The following is a 26,557-nucleotide window of genomic DNA, read 5'->3' as shown; positions in this document are numbered from 1 at the left end:
AATCTACAACTACATGTGGAATTGTCCTCTCTGAAGGGGGCCTAGAAACTGGATGAGCAGGGCCTCCACAACAAGGGACAGCACTGACATGGGTGGAAGTGGCAGAGACACAGTCTCACTAAGGAAGAAACCACACTCCAGATGCAGCATCCCATTCCAATCAGAAGGATCTCAGAAATATAGAAATTTTTGCTGAGGAGCAAGAGATTTGAGCTCCACATCAAAAACTTCAACCCTTAGATCCTACACAGAAGATCAGCCCCCCAAACACCAGGCTTTGAAAACCAACAGGGAATGCACTCAGGAAAACTATAGAACTGTAGAGAAAACAAAACTGCTATCAAAGGGCTTAAGCACAGACTCACTCAATGCAGAAACCAGTGCAAAAACAAGGGATTGAAAAGCACATAGACCACAGGTGAAAGAGATCCACTTACTAATTTTGGAATGTCAGCCAGTGAGATGGGACAGAGAGAGAGAGAGAGAAAGAGAGCACGTGTGCTGAGCCTCTCCCTGGGGACTGAGACACTGGCTGCAGTCAATTTTCCTATTTCATTCTGCTGTGCTTATCCTGGTGCTGGTAGGCACCATTGTGAAATCCTCCCTTTAGATTGCTATGTCAGGGGATGTGCTCCACTGAGAGCCCTGTATAATCCTGTACCTCAGCAGGGCCTCTCAGCCAAAAGGACAATAACCCCACCCATCAGCATACCTGTAGTACTCACAGGCAGGCCTTACAGCCAGATGGGATGGGGCCAGCCCTGCACAACAGTGAGTTGTCACCCAGCCACAACAGGAGAGTGTACACAGCCCATACTAGGGACACCCCTGGGGCACCTCACTCAGGTGACTAAGGGGAGTTTGCATTACTGGGCCCCACATGACACATTCTGCATAAAGTCATTCTTTCAAGACTGGGAGACAGATCTATCTAATAGATAGAAATAAACAGAAAATTGGACATAATGAAGAAACAGAGGAATATGTTCCAAATGAAAGAACAAGACAAGACTTCAGAAAAAGAACTAAATGAGATGGAGATAAGCAATCTACTGATAAAGAGTTCAAAGTAATGGTCATAAATATGCTCCCCCAACTTAGGAGAAGAATGGATGAACACAGTGAGAACTTCAACAAAGATAGAAAATATAAAAAAGAACCAATCAGAGCTGAAGAACACAATAACTGAAATGGAAAATACACCAAAGGGACTCAACAGCAGATTAGATGATGCAGAAGGATGGATCGATGACCTGAAAGATATGATATGCAAATCACCCAATCAGAACAGCAAAAAGAAAAAAGAATTTTAAAAATGAGGATAGTTTAAGAGATCTCCAAGACAACATCAAGTGTACTAACATTCATATTATGGAGTCTCAGTAGGAAAAGTGAGAAAGAAAGGGATATAAAACCTATTTGAAGAAATAATAGCTGACAACTTCCCTAACCTGACAAAGGAAACAGGCATCCAGGTCCAGAAATCACAGAAAGCCCCAACTAAGATGGACCCAAAGAGACACACACCAAGGCACATTATAATCAAAATGCCAACAGTTAAAGAGAGAATCTTAAAATCATTAAAAGAAAAACAAATAGTTACATACAAAGGGACCCCCATAAGATTATAGCTGATTTTTTTAGCAGAAATTTTGTAGACCGACAGAGTGGCATGATATAATCAAAGTGCTGAAAGGAAAAGACTTATAACCAAGAATACTCTACCCAGTATGATTATTACTCAAAATTGAAGACAGGGAGTTTCCCAGACACACAAAAGCTGAAGGAGTTCATCAACACCAAACCAGCCTTACAAGGAGTCTTAAACGGATTTCTTTAAATGGAAAAGAAAGTTTATAACTAGAAGTAAGAAAATTATGAAAGAAAAAATCTCACTGGCAAAGGTAAACGTATAGTACAGGTAGTGGGTGAACCACCTACAGAGCTAGTATGAAGGTTAAAAGATAAAAGTAATGAAATCATCCAGACCTACAATAATTAATCAAGCAATACACAAAATGTAAGATGTGAATTATGATGTCAAAAACAAAACAAGGTAGGGGTGGAGATGTTGTACTTTTAGTATATGCTTGAACTTATGCAACCATCAATTTAAAATAGAGTGCCATATATGTAGGGTGTTATACATGAACCTCATAGTAATCACATATCAAATACCTATAATAGACACACAAAAAGTAAAGAGAAAGGAATACAGGCATAACAATAAAGAAAGTCACCAAGTCACAAGCAAAGAGAGCAAAAGAAGACAGGAAGAGAGAAAAACTACAAAAACAACCAGAAAATAATAAAAAAAAATGGCAGTAAGTACATATCTATCAGTAATTACTTCAAATGTAAATGTACTGAATGTTCTAATCAAAAAACATATAGTAGCTGAATGGATTAAAAAAACCCAAGACCCATCTGTATGCTGCCTACCAGAGATTCACTTCAGATCTAAACACAAATGCAGACTGAAAGTGAAGGAATGGAAAAAGCTATTTCATGCTAAAGAAAAGTTGTTGTGGCAATAATTATATCAAACAAAATAGACTTTAAAACAAAAACTGTAACAAGAGACAAAGAAGGGCATTGCATAATAATAAAGGGATCAATACAACAAGAGAACATATAACACTTATAAATATTTATGCATCCAACATAGAGGCACCTAAATACATAAAGCAAACATTAACAGACATAAAGGGAGAAATAGTAATACAATAATAGGAGGAGACTTTAACACCCCACTTACCTCAATGGAGAGGTCATCCAGACAGAAAACCAATAAGGAAACATTGGCCTTAAAAAATACCTTAGATCAGATGGACTTAATAGATATATACAAAGCATTCCATTCAAAACAGCAGGATATCATTCTTCTCAAGGGTACATGGAACAATTTCCAGGAGAGATAGTATGTTAGGCCACAAAACATATCTCAATAAATTTAAGATTGAAATCAGATCAAGTATCTTTTCTGACCCCAATGATATGAAACTAGAGATCGACTACAAGAAAACTGCAAAAAAACCCACAAACACATGGAGGCTAAACAACATGCTACTAAACAACCAGTGGGTCAATGAGGAAATTTAAAAATACCTTGAAACAAATAAAAATGGAAACACAAAGGTCCAACATCTATGGAACACAGCAAAAGCAGTTCTAAGAGAAAAGTTTATAGTGATACACACCCACCTCAAGAAACCAGAAAAATTTCAAATAAACAATCCAACCTTACACCTAAAGGAACTAGATAAAGAACAAAATCCAAAGTTAGTAGAAGGAAGGAAATAATAAAAATCAGATCAGAAATACATGAAGTAAAGACTAAAAACAATACGATAGAAAAAAAGCAATGAAACTAAGAGCTAGTTCTTTGAAGAGATAAACAAAATTGATAAACCTTTAGCCAGATTCATTATGAAAAGAGAGTTCAAATAGAATCAGAAATGAAAGAGAAGTTCCAACTGATACCACAGAAATACTAAGGATAATAAGAGACTACTACAAATAATTATATTCCAACAAATGGGACAACCTAGAAAAAATGGATAAATTCCTATAAACATACAATCTTCTAAGACTGAATCAAGAAGAAATAGAAAATCTGAATATACTGATTGTTATTAATGAAACTGAATTAGTAATCAAGTAACTCCAACAAACAAAACTCTAGGACCAGATGGCTTCACAGATGAATTCTACCAAACACTTAAAAAAGAGTTAATACCTATCCTCCTCAAACTATTCCAAAAAACTAAAGAGGAAAGAATGCTTCCAAATTCATTCTGTGAGATATGAACATTACCCTGATATCAAAACCAGACCATACCACAAAAACAGAAAATTGCAGGCCAATATCCCTGATGAACATAGATACAAAAATCCTCAACAAAATATGAGTAACCTGAATTTAACAGTACAGGAAAAGGATCATATAGCACGATCAAATAGGATTTATTCCAGGGGTGCAAGGATGATTCAAATCTGCAAATCAATCGATGTGATCAATCACATTAACAAAAAGAAGGGAAAAATTATAGGACCATTTCAATAGATGCAGGAAAAGCATTCACTGAAATTCAATATTCAATTGTGATTAAAACTCTCAAAAAGTGGGTACAGAAGGAATGTACCTCAATATGATAAGGGCCATCTATGACAGACCTACAGCTAACATCAATGGTGAAAAGCTGAAATTTTTCCTCTCAAATCAAGAACAAGACAAGGATGCCCACTCTCACCACTTTTATTCAACATAATATTAGAAGTCTTGGACACCTGGATGGTTCAGTTGGTTAAGCGTCTGCCTTCGGCTCAGGTCATGATCTTGGGGGTCCTGGGATCAAGCCCCACATCAGGCTCTCTGCTCAACGGGGAGCCTGCTTCTCTCTCTCCCTCTGCCTGCCGCTCCCCTTGTTTGTGTGGTCTCTTTCTCTCTCTCTCTGGCAACTAAATAAAATATTAAAAAAAAAAAAAGTCTTAGCCATAGAAATCGGACAAGAAAAAGAAATAAAAGACATCTGGATTGGGAAAGAAGAAATAAAGCTGTCACTATTCACAGATGACATAATACTGTGTATAGGAAACCCTTAAAACTCCACCAAAAGACTATTAGAACTAATAAATGAATTCAGTAAAGTTGCAGGATACAAAGTTAATATACATAAATTTGTGGAATTTGAATGAACAAACAACAAACTATCCAAAAGAGAAATTAAGGAAACAATCCCACTTACAATTGCATCAAAAGGAATAGAAAACCTAGGAATAAATTTAAACCTGTTACCCTGAAAACTAAGTCATTGGTGGAAGATACAAATAAATAGAAAGGTATACTTTGCTCAAGGAGTGGAAAAATTAATATTGTTAAAATATCCATACTACCCAAAGCAGTCCTCACATTCAATGCAATATCTATCAAAATACCAATAGTATTTTTCACAAAACTAGAATAAATAATCCTAAAATTTGTGTGGAACCACAAAGACCTCAAGTAGCTAAAGAAATCTTGAGAAAGAAGAGCGCAGATGGTGGTATCACACGCCCTGATTTCAAACTATACTACAAAGTTATAGTAATCAAAACAGTATGGCACAAAAAACACGCACAATCAATGGAACAGTATTGAGAATCCAGGAATAAGCCCACACTTATATGGTCAATTAATCTTCAACAAAAGAGATAAGAACATACAATGGGGAAAAGACAGTCTCTTCAATAAGGGAAAACTGGACAGCTACATACAAAAGAATGAAACTGGGCCACTTTCTTACACCATATACAACAATAAATTCAAAATGGATTCAAGTCTTAAATGTAAGACCAGAAAACTCCTAGAAGAAAACATAAGCCGAAAACTCTTGGACATAAGTCTAAGCAATATTTTTTTGGATCTGTCTCCTCAGGCAAGGGCAACAAAAGCAAAAATAAATGGGACTATATCAAACTAAAAAACTTTTGCATAGTGAAGGAAACCATCAGTAAACAAAAAGACAACTTACTGAATGGGAGAAGATATTTGTAAATGATATAACTGATAAGGGATTAATATCCAGAATATATTTTAAAAACTCACACAGCTCAATTTCAAAAAAACAAACAATCCAACAATCCAACATTCCAAAAAAATAGGCAGAGGACCTGAATACATATTTCTCCAAAGAAGACACGCAGATGGCCAACAGGTATATGAAAAAATTTTCAACATCATTAAGCATTAGGGAAATGAAAATCAAAACTACAATGAGATATCACCTCACATCTGTCAGAATGGCTATCACCAAAAAGACAAGAAAAACCAGTGTTGGTGAAGATGTGTGGAAAAGGGAACCCTGTTTCGTATAGGTAGGAGTGCAAAATGATACAGCCACTATGGAAAGCAGTATGAATGTTCCTCAAAACAAATAAAAATAGAACTCTCATGCAATTCCATATTTCCACTTCTGGATATTTGAAGAAAACAAAAACGCTAATCTGAAAAAAATATATGCACCTCTATGTTTACTGCAGCCTTATTTACAATTGCCAAAATAGGGAAGCAACCCAAGTGTCCATTAGTAGATGAATGGCTAAAGAAGATACAGTGTATATATACAATGGAACATTACTCAATCCTAAAAAAGGAAGTAGATCTTTCCACTTGTGGCAACATTGGATGGACCTAGAGGGTATTTAATAAGTGAAATATGTTAGAAGGAGAAAGACAAATAACATATGATGTCACATATGTGTGGAATCTAAAAGACAACAAACAAAATAAAACAGAAATAGACTCATGGATACAGAGAACAGTCTGGTGGTTGTTGGAGAAGAGGGTCTGGGCAAAATAGGGGAAGGGAATTTAAAGGTATAAAAGTCATAAAATAAATAAGACACACGGGTGTATTTACAGCCTAGGGAATATACTTAATAATATTGTAATAACCTTTTTTGGTGACAGATGGTAGCTAGATTTATATGGTGATCACTTTGTAATGTTAATAAATGTTGAATCACTATGTTGTATACCTGAAACTAATATAATATTGTATGTCAACTATACTTCAATTAAAAAATGCCTTCACAAATACAGTTCCTCACTTTTTCCATCACCCCTAGTCATAGATTCAAGATCCCTTTCAACCAGGACTGCACCTTACCTCTTCCTAGCCTCTCTCTCTCTCTGCTCATCCGGCCTTTATTAAATGTTTTGGGCATTGGCTGTACAATTTTATGTAAACTCTCATTTGGACCTGTGATTAAACAATCCAGGGAATTACAATAAATCTCCCCAGTTTAGGCACATCAAAGAGTTTAAGTTCATTTAGCCAGTAAGTAGAACGCTGACTGCTCTGATTCCAAGTGTCATGCTCTTTTTTTGAGTAGTCAGATGATAGGCAGGAAGTTACACCAGGACAGGAATCTCTCTCTCACTGATGGTTGCCCCTCCAGGAAGTTACTTTCTCTCTTCCACTAAAATTTACTGTACATTTCCTTTAGTTTATCCAGAAGGCCAAATGAAGCAATAGCATCAGGCAGAACTGGCTCCTGGAATTCTGCATCCTTTCTGCTTTGACTTCCTTGGGATCTGAAAAAGAAGTTGTAAGGAGCCTGGTGTTTCTGCTGGCAGCATTGTCATCCTCACATGCTTATAAAAGGTGTAGGTTTATCCTTTCTTCCTAGGAGAGAAGGGAGGCAAGTGCTGGGCAGCCTTCCTCCATTGAAACCCTGTGCTGTAATCTGTCAATTCAGTCACACCCACGTGCCACAAATCATCAGACAGAGATGGCTGCATGAGCCTCCACTGTGAACATCAGACATGCTGTCTTAAAAGTTCCATGAATAGGAGCACCTCGGTGGCTCAGTCAGTTAAGCATCTGACTCTTGATTTTGGCTCAGGTCATGATCTCAGGGTTGTGAGATCAAGCCCTGCATTGAGCTCCACACTGGGTATGGAGTCTGCTTAAGGTTCTCTCTCTTTCTCTCCCTCTGCCCATACTCCCATAAAAAAAAAATGTTCCATGAAGAGATCTGAATGCCTTTTTAAATGTGGTAGAAGACACTTCTTATCCCTGTTCATTTTCCCAAATCCTCTTATACTGATATTAAAATGTCCTCAAATTTCACCTAGGAATTAAATCTAAGTTATTTAAATTGTGTGATCAGAAGTTGACATTGGAGCTTAAACAGACAGATTGTGGCATTAGTGGTACTGTGATATTTGCCAATCCTTTTGGCCACATTTTGAGGTAAAATTCCAAAATTTGTGAGCTAATTATATAAGACAAATAATACAGCTTTTGTAGTATTCACGGCAGGGGTCTGGGAGTGAAACATCGTTGGTTTTTCATGCTATCAGTTAAATGTAGAGTTGCCATTTAAACCCCTATTTTCTGCAGAGCAAAATTATCATCTCATATCATGGTCCTGTTGCAAACATTGATGAGACTATGCCCCCAGGAAAGAAATAACGTCTAAATATTTCCTTGATGAAAAGGTTCTTTTCCATGCATTGCTGAAAATCAGATAAAAATGGAATCTTCTCCAACCAGAGAATGGTACTACCCCCTCCACACTTAGAAATTAATTTTTTTCTGCCTGACAGTCACCCTGAGTCAGGAAGTAGCAGTGTCCAGGCACACAAAAGTTTAGTTAGATTTTTTTTACCTGGAAGAATGTGTGTAGGGAGCATCTCCCTGACTCTGACCTTTGCAGGTAGTTAACAACCCAGGAAAATCTGAATTCAAACAAAAATGTAAATGCTGGGGCACCTGGGTGGCTCAGCTGGTTAAGTAAGCATCTGCCTTCGGCTTCAGGTCATGATCCCAGGGTCCTGGGATTGAGCCCCACATCAGGCTCCCTGCTCAGTGGGGAGTCTGCTTCTCCCTCTGCCCCTCCCCTCCACTTGTGCTCTCTCCCTTCCTCTCTCTCTCTCTCAAATAAATAAATAAAATCTTTTTTAAAAAAATCTAAATGCTGAGGAGATCCTCTGAAGTTCATTCAGTAACACCAAACCTCTTAAAGATAGGTTTGAGTAAAGAAGCCAATCCTGGAAGCTATCATCCCTATGCCCAAAATACCTTCTAATGTGTGTGATGCTGAGTTTTACAAATTATTTACCAAGACTTTCTTTCTCTCATTTAACATGTCTACCTTTCCCCCATCACTCCCTGCACTTCACCCCATACCCACTGTTACACAATCCACGTTGACTGGTAATAGTGGAACGCTCATTGCTGTGGCGGGCTTGGCTTTCCCTGGTCCTCCGCTGAACACCGAGATGAAGTGATGCAGAGGGTGGGCCATGCTGAGGGGCCCCATAGGGTTTACCTTGGTTCTTTGCCATTTGGGGCCAGATAGTTCTGCCCTATCGTATGATAGCTAAAAACAGGGGCTCTAGGTTTCAAATTCAATTCTACTAATTATTGATTTAACTTTTATGTATCATTTTCCTCCAGAACATGGAATTAAATAACAGCACTACCCTCAGTTATTCAAAGAATTAAATGAGGGAAAGCATGTAAAGTGCTTAGCTTAATGCCCAGGACACAATTAACAATTGTAAATGTCAACTAGCATCATGGTCTTTATGATAGTCACCATCATTATTATTGCTTTGTTATTGTTAGCAGTGGTGGTGGTAGCATGGTGCCTGATATACATGGATACATGGATGTGGATATGTGTGCATGCATGTATGTATATGGGTATATATATATGTATACATATGTATATATATACATATATAGTTTACATATGCTGATTTTACAGATTTATAATCAAAAAGTATTGATATTTGTTATTGTCTTTCATTCTTCACAATAACTCTCCACTTCACATATGGAAACTAATATTCAGACAGGTGAATAAACCTGTGTAAAATCACACAACTAATAGGAGGTAGACCCAGGATTCAAAGTCAAGTTGATTTCACCCATGTGGACTGGATAAGATTCCTTGGTGCCTTTTGTACTCTGCACATGCCTGTTACTTCATGTGTCACATGGTGTTTACTTGATCATTTGCTGGCATTCCCCTTCACCCCATACTATTGCCTCTTGGCTGACTCTTTCTTCCCCAGTGACATGCATGCCATCTGACACATGATAGGAGCCCAGGAATTGCTTGAGAGATTGTTTTGAATAAGTGTAACACTGTCGGTGAGTTTTGTGTTAGAAAGTGTCCTTCTGCCTCATCTTCCTTCTGATCACCTATCAGTTTGTCATTTGAGCTTTGGAGTCTAAGGATCCTCTGTCTGAGTAGGGGTACCTTGTCAGCTTTTACATGTACCCACTTCATCCCCTATGGATAAAAATGCAAAGACAGAAAAGAAAAGTAGTTGGCTGACAGAGCCGCTAGCACTTTCAAATGCTATTTTTCAAGATGTTCCAAAAAATCACTCAGTGTGGCTGAACATAAATAACCCTGTTAAGAATTGTCCTTGGGAGGCCATCCCCATTGAGGAATGTTATCAGTCCAAAACAAAATAAATGGACAGCAGAGATTTTCTTTGGAAGACTTTGTCTACCCATATGCTATATCTTTCATAAAACAAAATGAATAAACAATGTTTTTGTCAAGGCTAATTTACTTTTATGCCTGGGAAAGTAGCAACCAAGATGGACGACTACATTTTCCTTATTTTGGCACAACTTCAGCTTTGAAATGTGTTTGTAATGGGTCTGCTGCTGAAAACTCCCCTCAAGAACCTCAGCCTAGATTGACAGAATGCTATTTCTTCTCAAGGCTTTAGTACTCAGGGCAGAAAAATGTCCTTGCTTTCCCTTGCAGACTTCAGTTTTATGAGTCTCTTTTTATGATGTCATTAGAAACTGTCTAAGTTCTGGGAGGAGTGATCATTCTTTGGATTTTTCCAGTATTCTGCTGCATAAAGTTTGTTGGACTCTGGGCTAAAGTGGTATTGTCTATAACCACTGGGTCTTCTTGCAAAACCTCAGGACTATGGAGTTAAGAGGCATTGAGTGAGTCCTAAAGGTGGTTGTGATAAAAGGGACTGCACTTGATGGTAAGGTCTCTCAATGCTGATTAGCAGGAAAAAATCCACTTCACAGACACAATGGTTTTTCTCTTCATCTCCATGACAACTGCAAGGCCAGCAGCTGCCAGTAAAAAATGAGAGATACCATTTACCCAGTTTCCCAAGAATCCCATAGAGTTATGAGGTTTGAGCCCCAACATAAGGAGGAAAGAGGTCAGTGTAACAGACCTCAGGCTGCCAGTATGTAACCTATTTGGTATCTTCTAACATGGTCTTGGGGACTGCTTTTTGACCATGAACTAACTTCCCTCACTCTTCCCTTTGCTCTCAACAAGGGCCATGTTCAAAAGGAGTTGAGGAAATATTTTGTGGCCATGTACAATAATACAGACCTTCTTAGATTCATGGTTGCTTGTATATTTTCCATGGAAAGGAGAAAAGAACAATGATCCTCTCCCAGCCAACTCAACCTGGTAGCAAACTCTTGCTCATCCATCAGACTCTCAGCCCGAGGTCACCTCCCTGGAAAGCCACTCCTGATTCTCTCAGCAAGAGTTCATGTCTCATACACTGCTGTTACAGCATCTACCTTGATGTTTCTCCAATAGATCTTTCTCCCCACTGGTTTAACCTTCAGGGGAACTGTCCACATCCCTTCATCATGATCCTCCCCGCCCCACCCCAGTGCCTAATACTAAACCAGGCACAGTATTGGCAGTGGTAAATATTTTCTAAGTGATGGTGGACCAGCAGGCAAGTCCCCACATCTCTGTGGCCTTTTTCATAAAGTTTACCCTAGTCTCTGAGGCTCACAATTATCCTGGATTGAGTCCAAGAATTATAAGAAGCAAAAGGAAGCCCACTGTACAAAAGTTTTGAAGAAGTAAGATTCTTGCCTTGAATAATTACTAGTTCTCATTGAGCTCATCAACCTACCATGTTATTTCAGAGGTGTCCATCCTGCTTCTCCTCTTAACTTTTACCCACAGTGTGTTTAGAAAGCACCACATGGTGGGCTGAGCCCAACTATCAAGCAGGAAGTGATTATACTAAGAGGTTCCAGAAAGAACCAGTACTCAAAGGTTGCTGGGTAGATTTCAGACCCCCTTTTTCATTTACAGGAAAAAGCAGAATCTCACTGTTCTTCCAGAACTATTTCATCATCTCTCCACCTCACCTCATGACTGAGTTTTAGCCGCACTGATACTTAATATGGACATTTTGACAAGCCATCCATTCATTCACTCAACTCATATGTATTAAATACTCACTATGTGCCAAAGATTATTCTAGAGAGTAAGAATTCACCAAGGGTATCAAGACAGACATCATGGCCCAGCAGGAAAGATAAACAATAAATAAATTTCACCATTTTTCATTAATTATAAAGTGTTACCAAAAGGTTGAGTTAGGTATTATAAGAAAGTAGAATAAGGGGATTCAACCTAGGGAAATAAAATTTTGAGGCTGAAATATAGAAGATGACAAGATGGCTGAGAATTACCTAGGGCAGCAAGGGGCTAAGGGGAATGCTTATGAGAGCTCCTAGGTAGGAAGAAGACTGGCATAGCACAAAGGCATCTCCAAGCTCTATACAGAGGATTTACTGTATGAATTTTAGTGAAACTTCTATGGTAGCAAGAAAGAAATACCCTTCTAGCTAACTAGTGTGTGGGGGAGAGTTATTGAAAGGAAAACAAAAGAATCTCAAAGGAGCCAACAGGAGAAATAGGTGGGCTTTATGGGAATTAGAAGACCAATAAAAGTCAGAGCTCCTTTCTGTGACTCTAAATAGCTTCTTTTCTCCTCTTCCCTTACTCCTGCCTTCCTGCCTTTCCTTCCTCCCTCTGTTAGTCTCTACCTCTGTCCCTCTCTCTACCTCCTTCTCTCTCTTTGTCAAGTATCTTATTCTTTCACATGTTCCAATATGGCCCCTACCTATGAGTCTACATGATCTTGCTATTTCAGCTCCACTGCTAATTGCAATCTCAATATCTCTCAGTTCATTTGCTTGAGAGAGTAAATCTGGTTGATTGTTGGCCACTTAATTGAATTAGTTGGTTGATTTGGGTCAGATGTCCACATACTACACATTTTTTTTGCCACCCAGAATTGGTGAATTAATTCATGTCCCATGTGATCCAGGTAGAATTCTGCCCTCAGCCACAGGGATGGCAGAAATAACTCATGCCTAAGCAACTCAACACAACATATCACTAGCCATAAAAGGTGGTTCAGGGTACGTACATAAGTCAGACTTTGGGTGAGAATTTTGGGATAAAAGACATTACAAGAGGAGATATTCACCCTTCCTTTAGATAGCATGATGCGATGTTATAAGGTGCAGATCTTTAGCAAGCTTTCTGTGACATTAAGGGGAGCCAGACTGAGCATTGGGTCAACCCAAAGGAACCCAAACCAAGATTTGGGAGAAAAATTCAGTTGTGATATCATCTGAGTCCTGATTTCAGCCTCACTGGAAGCTGGTCTACCCCAGGACTTTTCAAACCAATAAATTCCTTTTATTGTTTAAGCCAGTTCCAAGTTGGATTTTTCTATCACTTGCAAAAAAAAAGTCAAACTGATGTGGCTTGCCCCTCGACCTGATCAATATGGACCAAGGTTAAGGAGGGCAAGTTCATGTTTCAAGTGGGAAATGATTCTTTGAGAAGGTGATTAATCCAAAGTATATTTAAGGCACTTGGACAACCTAGATGTATAAAGAAACAAATAGCATAACTAAAGCATGTTGCTATTACAACTGAATTCATAAGCAAGGAAGGAAAATAACAGAGGTCAGTTCTGATACTGAATTGCTTTATCTTCTTTTCTAAAGAATTCTAATCACGTTTTTCATCACTTCATTAATTTTTTTCAATTTTTCTTGAAAACAGTAACTATTCTTTCTACTATTCCTTTTAGAAATAGCTACAGGCTATGTTTGAAACATCTCAAATGAGCTCCTCTTGAATTATTCATGTGAGAAAATCTCTATATGTATCCAGAAATAGGGTGTCTTTCTGTCTCCAAACTTAAAAACAACTGATTGCATTTTGCTAAAAAGAAAAACTGTTTCAACAGAAACCAGATTTAAAAAAATATCACCCCATTTTTCTTTCCACAAATCAAATTTGCTGGAGAAAACTGGGGAAAAATTGAACTATAATAAAACACTTGACTTTTTCTTACTATACGTTTATGTATATATCTCTTAGCTGTTAGAGATTGTAAATGACTAGAAGGCAGGCAGCTATCTACTCAACTAGGGTGAACATTTTTCTAGCACAATACCACAATATCTGAGTAAAATTTCACCAGTGGTAGATGTTATTATAACTCTGGGTTATAAGATGAAAACCTTCTATGTAAATCAGGTCTCTATTTACTTTTCTGCTCATACTTTTCTTTTTCTTTCTAAGGAGCGCAAATTTCCCAAGTTTGTATCCAAAGAAATGGAAAACATGTACATTGAGGAGCTGAAGTCATCAGTCAACCTGCTCATGGCCAACTTGGAGAGCATGCCAGTGTCCAAAGGTGGCGAGTTCAAGCTGCAGAAACTGAAACGCAGCCATAATGCTTCCATCATCGACATGGGCGAAGAGAGTGAGAACCAGCTCTCCAAATCAGATGTTGTGCTGTCTTTCTCCCTGGAGGTAAAAAGCCCTAAACTCGAAAGTTTCCTGGCACAGCCAGCAGGATGTGGGTGATTAGATGCACCACAATCAGCTTGCTTTCCTCCTTGCACCCCCAGAGCAGTTATTAAAATAACAGCTTGCTAAGCATAGGTCAGCTAATCAGCAAGTGCTTCCCCATCTCCAGGAGCCCATGCTTTCCTTAAGGAAATGCAGTCTTAAGAACCACCTACTAAATTTAATCCTGCATTATTTTCCATCTTAAAGCAGTGATCAAGGGTTTTGTAAAGACCTTACGCAATTTAGAAAGTTTAAGATTTTGGCATCCTGTGTCGCAGTTATGAGGGAAATATCCAGCATCATTTGATGAGTTGTAGATTTTCCTTCCTGTTGTCTCTCCTGTTGGCTACACGGTAGAGAGCCTCTTGTTGCAGTTAAGCCTTTTTAGTTGATCTCATCACCCAAAGAAAGAACCCCTTCAGACCGGGACTGTGGCAGAATGCTCTACATGTCAATAAATCTCTCTGTAACTTCTACTCACGTTTTATTTTCATACATACAATTTAGGGAGTGGATCTGATCTGGCTACATTGGAATTGCCTGGGAAGCTGGTTCAGTGTGCAGATTCCTGGCATCACCCAGACCTATTGACCCAAATCTCCAGGCAGGGGAAATATGGTGCAGTCACTTTGGAAAATAGTTTGGTGGTTTCTCAAAAAGCTAAACATAAATTTACCACTTATAGAATACAACTCTACTCTTAGATATCTACCCAAGAGAAATGAAAGCACATGTCCCTATAAAATCTTGCTCCCCAAATGTTTATAGCAGCATTATTCTTACTAGCCAAAAATAGAAACAACCTAAATGTATATCCACTGGTAAATGGATAGACAAAATGTGGTACATCCATACAAGGGGTTTTACTACTCAGCAACTGAAAGAAACAGACTACAGATATATGCTTTGATTTAGATGAATGTCAAAAATATTCTGCTTAGTGAAAGAAGGCAGACACAAGAGACACATGTCGTTTGATTCCATTGATAGAGAATATCTAGAAAAGGCAAGTCTCTAGAAACAGAAATTAGGTTAGTGTTGCCTGGAGCAGGAAGTGGAAATGGACATGAGGGACATTGTTGGGGGAGGTAAGAATGTTCTAAAACTAATTTATGATGATAGTCATGCAACTTAGTAAATTTACTAAAATCATTGCATTGTACACTTGAAATGGGTTAATTATATGATCTGTAAAATATGCCTCAGTGGTGTCGGAAAAAAAAAAGAATCTCTGGGTGGAGTGCACCATGAAATGTACATTTTAATGAGCCACCCAAGTGCTTCTTATGCACTCCGAAGTTTGAGAACCATTCATAACTTATTAAAGCTCAGAACCCCACAAGGATTTTATGATAGCCTTAGACTTGGGGAGACCAAGAGAATAGATCAAATTTCTGTAGATTTAATTAGGATTTGTAAAGACTACATTAATTTTCTAGAACATCATTAAGGCTTGCTGTGAATTAACTGCAGATAATTTGTTTTACTGTGCTCAGTTCAGATCAAGGTAGTCATATTACAGTGTTTCAACATGTATTTAGCAGTTGGAAGAGGCAGTATTCAGTTAAATACAGGGCATTTGGTGTGTGAAAAAATCATCAGTGTAATTTCACAGAAACTTCCTTTCTTTCTTTTTTAATACTGCCACCTGAGGTACTGAATGCTTTTTCTTAGGTGTCTTTGAATTTGATTATTGCCAATTAGAGGTGGCAATTTATTCCCTACTGCCTCTTTCCACAGAAAGTGGGGAAAAAGTGGTTTATTGATTTTCATGAAGCTTTTAAATCCATAATTTCCTAATTCTTTATCTGTACTCAATATTATACAGCTGATTATCTGAAATATAGATGTGAGTGAGTCTCCAACCACACTCCCATGTGTACATGATTCAAACAGGCTTTAACGCATAAGCACAAGTACAGAATGAAATTCCCTAGGGCTCCCAAATACTTTTTACTTGGAACACTAAATTGCACATATACTAAAACTGCCAACAAAAATCATTGTGCATCTGCGTGTTGGGTGACACAGTGAGGGGGGATGAGAAGGGGGCAATAGAGGATTATCATCTCGTCAGGGCAGACTGAATTTGCAGGTTGGTACAAGACATGTTTCATGAACTTATAAAATTGCATGGCTGGGAAGGACACTATAGAGCAGTTAACTGCAGCAGGAGAACTGAGGTCCAGGCTGCCCAGTGGCACGGCCTCTTGCGCCAGGGGAGTACTCTGAGGGAAAACAATGGGTATATGTAGAGGGCCATGATGCCTACTTTGCATCATTCACTCAGTGAATCCTCACAACAATCTTTTGAGCCATTTGCAGATGTGGAAACAAAGCCGCAGAGAGGTTAAGGAACTTATAAATGATTATACAGCCAGTGAAGATGCAGATTCAGGATTTGAACTCACATCTTTTAAATTACAAAAAATGCTGTTCTTTCTACGGTGCCTCCCATTTCCTTTTATTTGTATGGTTCTTCCCAGTATGGAAATTTTCAATTACATACATCATCTTATTTGGTCCTCACACAACAGGGGATATAGGACATATATTATTATCCCCATTTTACAGATGAAGAGACTGAGACTCGGGAGATTTGAAAGAACAGTGGAGTGACTTCACGGCCAAGTCATTTGCCCAACATCACATGAGTAATACAGTGGTTCTCAAAGTATGGCTCCTGGATCATCAGCATCAACATCAGCAGCACCAGGGAAATTATTAGAAATAAAAAGTCTTGGGCTCCATCCCAGACCTGCTTATCAGAAATTCTGGGGGTGGAGCCCAGCAGTTTCTGGATTTAGTAAGCCCTCTAGATATTTCTGATCTGCACTAAGTTTGAGAACCACTGGGCTGTTAAGCAGCAAAACTGACTTGGTTCAAGGCCCTATTGTACGTCCTTGAATCAAGCCCATTGAAGAAGTGTACACACTGGATGTTGTATTTTAGTGATGAATCACTACATTCTACTCCTAAAACCAATATTGCACTGCGTGTTAACTAAGTGGAATTTAAATAAAATTTTTGAAAAAAAGAAAGAAGTGTACCTTTTTTTGCACAACCATATTCTTCTCCTTGTGTCCTGCCATTACCTCTTTTGGAGTGCAATTGAGTGATATTTTTATATCCCTTGCTTACGATAGATCCCTGATGCAGGTCATTTGCTTCAGATTTTTAAATCGGTATATTTCCCTATCCTCCCCTCCTGTCCTCTCCCCTCTGATAAACGACAGGACATACCACTGGATATGAGAATAGCAGGTGATTGAATGGAGTTAAGGGTAGTGGTGGGAACTGCCAGGAATTGTGAATGATATATATTGGTCCAGCAAAACACCAGCTTTTTTCTGCAGTCTAGAACAGAGAGTATGCAGCTGCAGACATGTTTTTGTTTTGATTCAACAATGTTGGCCTGCCCAGAGTTTGTGTATTTTATTCCTCCCTTTTTGGATTTTTGTCAAAACTTCAAAATCAGATTTCTGACTTTGATTCTGATTCAGATTTCCATTTTCGGGTAGGAAAAATTGCAGTATCTGGCAACTCCAGACTAAGGAAAGACAAGACCACGGTGGGCTGCAGCTGGGTACCAACTGCTCTGTTTAGATGGAGCATATGCTCTCCTGTTTTGCCCCAGGCCCCACTACTCCCTGCTGCATCTCCAACTCTAATGCTGAATGGTTATTTGCCCTTTATCTTAGCATTTGTGTTATCACTTATCTCATTGTAAAAGAGAAAAGTGAATTTCTGGGCCTTTGTCTCTTCCAAGTTCTGAATTAAAAGCTAGACTATTTTTAAAGAAAATAAGAGAGAGCCTGTTTCTTTGCAGAAATGAAAAATGATCTTATGCATTCAACCCAGGAAACAAGCAGCCCATTTCACATTTTACCTGTCTGGACCCTGTGAGCTTCTAAAGTAGTGAGGGTTGTCTTTCCATCCAGGAGGCAATAAATTACACTATGAAGAATTGTATCTTCATGCTAGACTGGTACCAGTCTGGCTGATAGAAAACTGATAAAAGCTGCCAGATACCTGTTGGGTTTTTTGGTGACTTCTTCCCATCTCTATATTTTCTTCTGGGGGATGCTGTTCATGGGCTTTGGCAGTAACTGCCACCATGTGTGATTCTCTTTCCAGGTGGTGATCATGGAAGTCCAAGGCCTCAAATCCTTGGCTCCCAATCGCATTGTATATTGCACAATGGAGGTGGAAGGAGGAGAGAAACTACAGACTGACCAGGCTGAGGCTTCTAAACCAACGTAAGTTCTGCTTCTCCACTGTTCATCTTCCAGAAGGCTGTTCTCATTGGCACCATTTTGTCTAACTCCAAGTTAAAGGTCTGGTTTCCCCAGAAGGTTCTAGAAGACATGTACCTTGTTTGTTTTCCAAACAAGATGACTTGATTACATTCTTATTCAGCAGCCATAATAAGGATTCCAGTTCTTTTAGAGCAGAGAACAGAAGGAAAGGAAAAAAAACAGTCTCCTTTCTGGAGGCTTTATATGTTCACCTCAGCTTCAATCCTTTGATACGATGTGTAGGAGAGTTTGATACAAGTTTGTTTTATAAGCTTTGCTGAATGATATTTGGTTCATGGTATAAGCAATTTTTTTCAAAATCTTTCTCTATGTGCCACAGTTATGACTATGTCAGTATAGCAGTGTGCTATGTTAGATCTAATACGTTAATTCATTTGGTCAACACATATTTGTCAAATGTTCAGTGTGTGTGTACAAGGTAGTGTTGCCCAGTGGAGAGGAAGATAGTCACTGCTGTAGCCCTACAGAGCTCACCATTGAGTGGAAGGATCAGAAATATAATCACATAAATATATGATTACGATTAGTTATAAATGCTGAAAAGGAAAGAGTGCTTTGAGAGGAGGTAGCAGGGGACCTAAATCACTTTGTGGGGACAGAGTCAGAGTAGGCCTTCTTTAGGAGCTATAAGACATTCGAGGTAGTATTATAAAAGTTGAGTGAGATGGGTGGGAATAGAAAGAGCATTCCAGGCAGAGTCAGCTTGTGTAAAGGCCCTGTGGTCAGCAAAGGCCCTGTAGGAAAGCGGAATGGAAGGAAGGTTGGTGGGACTAGAGTTCAGAGAACAAGGTATGCCAGAAGCTGCCAGTGAGGCAGGAAGGGACCACACAATGAAGGGCCTTGCTAGACCATGGAGAGGAAAGTACAGGGATAGGTGATTAGATATGTGTTTTAAAAAGATCACCATGGCTTCAGTGGAGTGAGCCAGAGTTGATGCAGGATACCAGCGAGGATTCTATAGCAGTGGTTCATAAGAGCGATGATGATCAATTCATTTGGGTCAGTAGACTCTCAGGCCTCAACAATTCTGGAGAGGTCACTGCTTTTTCCCCTCCCTACCCACTGCCTCTTTCCCTTCCTTTTCTATCTCAATCAAGCCAGCCTAGACTAATGAGCATTCTTTTTTTATTTTTGTTAATTCAGAAAAGTCATAAAAACAGTAACTCCTGATAGCAATGTACTGCCTCTCCTTCCCCAGAGCATTATGAACTGTTTAGCAGAACATGAATAACTTACCAGCATGTTCAAACAAAATAGTTCAAAGAAAGCCCTGAATGTTTCCCGGACTAGAGGAAATCTGAGGGCATTGTATGCCTTCAAGTGGTTCTTTGCATGAATAGGCAAAGGCCTCAGATGCTCAGAAGCTGGGCAAAATTAATGAAGGTAAGCAAGAAGAAACAGAAACCAATTCAACTTGTCACACACTATCCTTCCTCCCCTTTTTTTAATCTTAGTTTTAAACTGAAAATGAATGCAGTTTCTTTTTTACTGCCTGCCTTTGATTAAAAAAAAAAAAGTTTTTCCCACACCTGTCACCATGGTCTGATGACTGTCAATGCTATTATGTATTATGTTATGCTGTATTATTTATATGTGCTTTTAAAAATGTGTCATGTGTTGGGGAAGAAAAACCTATTTGATGTTTCTGCCAACTTTTTTGATGTTGGGCCCAATATGGTGTCATAAGATAGAGAAGGAAGGAGAAAGCTCTGATTATTCTAACAGGCTGTTGTTTCGTATGAACTATTTTAACTTAAAACATAATTCATATCATTTTATTGGGTTTAAAAGTTTCAGCTGCCAGGGTAAATGATGAGCTGATTTTCACGTGCTTATGAATGTTTAAAACAGAGTTTCAGATTACAAATAAATATGGAACACTTTAGTCTACCTACTTGAAATGCTCATATTTCATATATGTATTTACTCATATCCACACATGTGCATTATTATGTCCATATTAATAAACATCTCACACTGAAACATTTTGCTTTTCTAGCCAAAAGTATAATATTTTATTTCTCCTCCATCAGTGAGCAGGTATTACTAAAACCTCACAGACAATTTGCTTGTTTGTTTTTAAATACATTAAGAATGCAAGTTTCAAGGCTAGGGTCAAGTCAAATCAGTCAGTAGTGGCTACTTTGAATGCTGTGTTAGAAGAGTTCTGAGGGCAAATCTATATTCAGAGGAAAGTAGTACATGATGAACTTGTTATGTCGGCGATAGGAGAAAAAAAAGGCATAAGTGCCCTATATTTGCCATTTCTTAGTATCCCAAAGAGATAAATACCCAGAGTCTGAAATCTAGCAATGCTTGTATTTCTTGCTGTCTCTTTTTTTATCCTTTCTATATCAATTCTCTTTAAACCTCCACTCATCTTCCTTCTAAATCCACAATTCTTTTCCCAGTTCTCTTCTTTACGTTTTTCTTTGTCATCATTCAGTTCTGGAAGTTCTTCTCTGCCTCTGGCTTTATCTGGTTGGATGAATGACCCTGTTGGTGCAGGTACATTTTCTTCTTCTCCCCCTAGTTTGGACTTACTCAGAATCCTCTCTGTCATTCTTTTTTCTTTGAAACTTGTATTTCTTCTCCTTTTCTTCTCTACTTCTACTTATAATTGTTCCCATTACCAATCCCCAGCTATCATGTCTGCTACTTGATTTTGATTACCCCCAAAAGTATCCTTTTGAGGGTTATCTTTCATCTATCCTAATAACTCCACTTTGTCATCTGAGAAGTTTAGCCCTTTTCCCGCCCTACTCATCTTCCGAATCTCGTCTTTGACTATTCTTACAGCCCCCTGATGCCCCTACTTTATTTATACATTCTAAAATCAAAATTCAATTCAAGCCAGTTTGTTTATTACTCATTAATTCTATTGTTGCCGCTACTAGGAATTTTACCCAGTAACTGGAAACCCACATCTTATCCCATCATGTCTACAAGGAATTTGACTTTTGTTTTGTTGTTTTGTTTTTTTTACCAAGTACAGTCACAAATCCAGAAGTACATCGCATAATCCACTTTGTCCAAGGGTGTATTTTTTTAGAACTCTAATGTAGAGACGACTCCAGTAAAAACAAGGGCAGGGAGAGTGGTGCCATGATTAAGTTTGGGAAATGCAAGACATTACATCTCTTTCTGAGTTTTTCAGTGTTCATCAGCATTTAAAAACCTTTGAAGATTTCCAACAGTAAATAAACCTATTTAGTTTTGTTTATTCATGAGTTTCCCAAACTTATTTCAACTAATACCTATTAGCATCCATTGGAAATGCTAGTCTATTATTGTCCAAACCTAGTAATGGAAGTTCTAAGCTCTCCCTCACCTCCTTAGCCTATATTGTCTCTTCAGTTACAACCAGGTCCCTGCGTGGCATGATCATTTTGGATCAGGTGCATAATATAAGAATGCTGTGTTCGTGAGTTACATATACTTTGTGATTGGAAAAAATGGTGTGTGTGTGTATGTGTGTGTGTGTGTGTGTGTGTGTGTGTGTGTGTGTGTGTCCGTCCTCTGTTTGTCCTTCATTTTATCAATCTGGGTGCTACATGTGGGATATTTTCAAGCAGACTATATATCCTCTCAATTCAGTTGTCCTCCTCTCCTGGGTTTTAACGTGGAAAGCCAGGAAAATATGTTATCACAAGTTTTCAAGCAAGATATTTATTTCAAAGAATATTGTCTCCATTTGTAATACATTGTTTCTGCTTTTTTTTTTAAAGATTTTATTTTATTTATTTATTTGACAGAGAGAGAGAGAGAGAGAGAGAGAGAGCAGGAGAACACAAGCAGGGGGGAGCGGCAGAGGGAGAGGAAGAAGCAGGCTCCCGGCTTAGCAGGGAGCCTGATGTGGGGCTCGATCCCAGGACCCTGGGATCATGACCTGAGCAGAAGGCAGTAGCTTAACCAACTAAGCCACCCAGGGGCCCTGACTGTTTCTGCTTCTGTGGGAAAACAATGGAGGTGCTGAGGCAGAAGTAATTGAAATGGTGTCTTTAGGCAGGCAATCTCAAGAAGGCATGAGAATGGAGAAGAGAAATACTTTGTGGATTCAAGAAGTCAGATATATTTGTCCACCTCCTATGAAACAGAGCAGACTTTTCTTCCCATGCCAGGTGTTTTTCAAAAGACAGCACTCTTAGCTCTGCTGATAACAGATTATGTTAGGTTTTATCAAGACATGGCTTTGAGTAAAATCAAGTCATGTGATAAGGAAGTAACTGCTTTTCCATTTGTTTATCAGTTCTGATCAGGTTCAGGAGAACATTTTTATTTGGTTCTAGTTGATCATTAACACCTCCAGAGGCCTCAGGCTCTGCGTCTTCTGCAGACAGGAGCCTCCAATTAGAATTTCATAGCATTGCTTAGATCTCACTTATCCAAAAATGTTTTCTGTGTACTGGGCCTTGGAGTGGTTTAAATGGAAAGAGAATACCTTTTCTGAATGTCTCCTCTGAAGTGTAGATGTAAGGGAAAGACAGGAGGGGTAGGCACCTGCACACCCTCAACAAGTATACCTGCGATGCCTTCCTTATGTCCACCTTAGGCTGGGGCTACAGCCTTGACACAGATCCAGCTTTGGCCTCATAGAGTGGACATTCTAGTAAAGAACACAATCAGTAAACATATGAACAAATAAACAGGTAAAGCAATAACAGTTTCTAATTCGTGTTACCTTCCATTCATGACTGGTGGTGCTGCTTTGTCTTCTGCATCAGTGACATAAGTGTTCTTCTTTAAAGAAATATATTAACATTTAAAAGTGAATTAATTTAAATAAAATATATTAAGTAAATAATAGTCCAGGTGGTACCTGGATATGATTAAAAAAAATAATCACAGAAGTATCCTGTGTTGATACGTGGGAATAGCAAAGATGGGGAAGATGTTATGCAAATTACTTTAATTTGGGAAAATTGATGAAAGAAAACAGAACATGTTCCCTGAGTAGAAGATATACTTCAAAGTGGCTTTCTTGGTGGATTTGAACCATGTAAGTTACCCTCTAAAGAAAGTAAGCCCTGAATGTTAAATGCCAGAGAAATTTAAGTAATTGGGCTAAAAAGAAAGGCAGTTTTAGTTAGCAGTCCAATATTGTGCTAAATTATCTGAAATTATATTCTTCTGAATGGAAACCAAGGATGCTATTTGACATTTGATTTTTTAACCAGTTTATTATTCCCTGACAAGCCACGGGCTTTGTGATGTATGGATTTCATTATTGTCAGGAATTAGAAAACACAACCAGACTGCTTCCTGCCACTTTCCAAGGGAAGAAGAAAATAAGATGCCCTCATTGGTAAATCTTGTCATAGCCCTAGCATTTTTCAGTGGCACCTTATCTAATGGGACCACATTAAAGCAAAAAAAAAAAAAAATGCAATGACTTTCTGTAACATTTTTCTTCTGTGAAATATATTATTTGTCCATTATGGCAACTCAAAATGGGCCAGGCTTATTACACCCAAATTACTCATACAAATGGAGTCGCATTAAATCACCCCCACAGTAAGTCAGTTACAAAGTCAGAAAAGGAAGTTGTGGGGCCAATTCCTTGCCTCATGTATCATCTTAATGGTACTTCCTGTCTGCGTGTAACCAAAAATGTTTTCAGTGTACTGGGCCTTGGCACACTTTAAATGGAAACAATATTTTTCCTGAATGGCTTCTTTGAAATGTAGATGCCTGCCCCTCTGCCTACCTGTGTTCTCTGTCTGTCAAATAAATAAATAAATAAAATCTTAAAAAAAAAAAGAAATGTAGATGCAAAAGAATGATATAAATGATAGGCACTTGCCTTCCCTCAACAAGTATACGTGGGATGCATTCCTTGTGTCCACTTCGTGCTGGGGCTACAGCCATGAATGACATAGATCAAGCTTTGGCCTCATAGAGTGTATATTCTAGTAAAGGACTTAGGCAATAAGCAAATGAACAAATATATATATATATATGATAATAGCATATTGTGATTTAGTTCAAAAAGAAATGAACAGGCTGCTGCAGTGAAAAGTGATGGAGAGGTAGGGTACTTCAGTGGCCAAGAAACCCTGCTCAGAATAGGTAATGTGTCAGTTGCTACCTGAAGGATGAGAAGGAACATATGACCCAGTAATTCCACTACTGGGTATTTATCTAAAGAAAATGAAAATGCTAATTCAAAATGATACATGTACCCCTGTGTTTATTGCAGCATTATTTATAATAACCAAGATATGGAAGTGACCCAAGTATCCATTCATAAATGAATGGATAAAAAGGATGTGTGGTGTGTGTGTGTGTGTGTGTGCTTGTGAATATTAGTCAGCCATTAAAAAAAGAATGAGATCTTGCCATTTGCAAGGCAGCATGGATGGATCTAGAAGGTATAAGGCTAAGTGAAATAAGTCCATCAGAGAAAGACAAATACTATATGATTTCACTCGTATGTGAAATGAACAAACAAACAAAAAAGACAAACAAACAAAAAAAAAATCAGACAACAAACTGGTGGTTTCCGGAGTGGAAATGGGTGAAACAGATAAAGGGAATCAAGAGTATGAGCACTGAGTAATGTACAGAACTGTTGAATAATGTATAGAACTGTTGAATTATTATGTTGTGCACCTGAAACTAATATAATGATGTATGTTAATTATACTTCAATTAAAAAACAGAAAAAAAAGAAGAAGAAGAAATAACAAGGAAAAGATGCCAGGTGCAGGGAAGAGCAAGTGCAAAGGCTTTCAGATAGGAAGGAGCTCCATGTGTTCCAGGACCAGAAAGGAGAGCTGTGTGAGTAGAGATTAGTCAATGATGGGGAGCATGCTACAGGAAGAGACTAAAAAACAAGGCAGGGCCAGACAACTCAGGGCCACCTAGGCCACATTCAGGGTTTGAGCTTCATTCCGAGACCATGGAGAAGCTGTCAGGGGGTTTTAAGCCAGGGAGGATATGATTGGATTTCCGTCTTGAAACCTAAAGCATCTTTAAGGACCAGAGTTAATTTGGAACAAAGGGTGTATCAGTCAACAAATATGGAGCGCATACTATTTTCCAGGCATTAGGGTTAGGGGAATGATACAGACCTGATCCTTGGCATAGAGCCACAGAGAAAAGCTGGTGGGAAAAATCCAAATGTCCCAGTCACAGGAGTCACTATAGCTTTCAGAACTGCAAAGGCCACCTCATTGGCAAGGGTGTGAGGCCTCCTGAGAATCACCTGCTTTCGTGTTTACCTTTCTTGAGTTCCATGTTCAAGGTCATAGTCCAGGAGATGTTTATGTTGTACTGAGTGGGAGCTTGGCTACCATTTCTCTTGTTTTTTCTTTCTGAGAAAGAGGCTTAGCTTCTTTCTGAGTTAATTAAATCATGAATGGTAAAGGCCAACACTGACCCAGAAATTCAATTTTGCTAGGCTCCCAGAAGATGTGTGGGTTGGGAAGAAGCAAAATTATAATTACAGTTTGGGGCGCTCCGAGGCGGTCCTGCCTCCCAGCCCAGAAAGCTTGGTCCAGAAGCCACAACATTTACTAAAAACCAGTTTGTGTTTGCTTGTGAGCTGGGGAGTGAGAAAACAAGAAGCAGTAGGGTAGGTGGTGGAAAGGAATGGGGTGCTAGAGACTAAGGTTCGGAGACAGAGCTCCTCATGCCATACCCAACTCTGTCATAAATTTGCCACCCCATCTTGTACAGGTTAGCAAGCTTTCCAGCTTCACTGTGTTCTGATGAGTGGTATCCAAGACCACTGCTCCCCCAGCAATTCTATAGGTTGTTCATCCAGCTGACCCAAAAAAGAGCCATAATGACAGACCTTAGGCAGAGTTTTCAGGAATTTCAAGTAACACGGCGGGGGGTGGGGGGGATGTTGGGTGAAGTTTCTAGAGATGGTAGGAGTTCAGAACTGGATAATTGAGTAGTGGCTTAAGTTTAACAGTTACACAGTGATGCTCCATTGTAATGTGAGAAATTCATGAAAGTTCTGATTTCCTGGGTAGTCCAAGATAGGGTAGGTACAAAACAAAGGTATTTTTTGCCCTAGCCCTTTAAGGACTAAGTGATACAAAGTTCAT

At 38.8% G+C, this 26,557-nt stretch overlaps 1 protein-coding gene across 1 annotated transcript in view; it reads left to right on the top strand.

Moving 5' to 3' along the window:
• Positions 1 to 26,557, top strand: part of CADPS (calcium dependent secretion activator) — a 476,365-nt gene that overhangs the window by 221,969 nt on the left and 227,839 nt on the right. The window contains exons 5-6 of the mRNA XM_035728423.1: positions 13,909 to 14,142; positions 18,319 to 18,440. Of these exons, the coding sequence (XP_035584316.1) occupies positions 13,909 to 14,142; positions 18,319 to 18,440 (356 nt within the window). The remainder of the gene's footprint in view (positions 1 to 13,908; positions 14,143 to 18,318; positions 18,441 to 26,557) is intronic.

Source organism: Zalophus californianus, chromosome 1, assembly GCF_009762305.2.
Source record: "Zalophus californianus isolate mZalCal1 chromosome 1, mZalCal1.pri.v2, whole genome shotgun sequence".
In the NCBI taxonomy this organism is placed as follows: Eukaryota; Metazoa; Chordata; class Mammalia; order Carnivora; family Otariidae; genus Zalophus; species Zalophus californianus.
The sequence above is the reverse complement of the archived record's forward strand: the minus strand, read 5'-3'. Positions and strand labels throughout refer to the sequence as shown.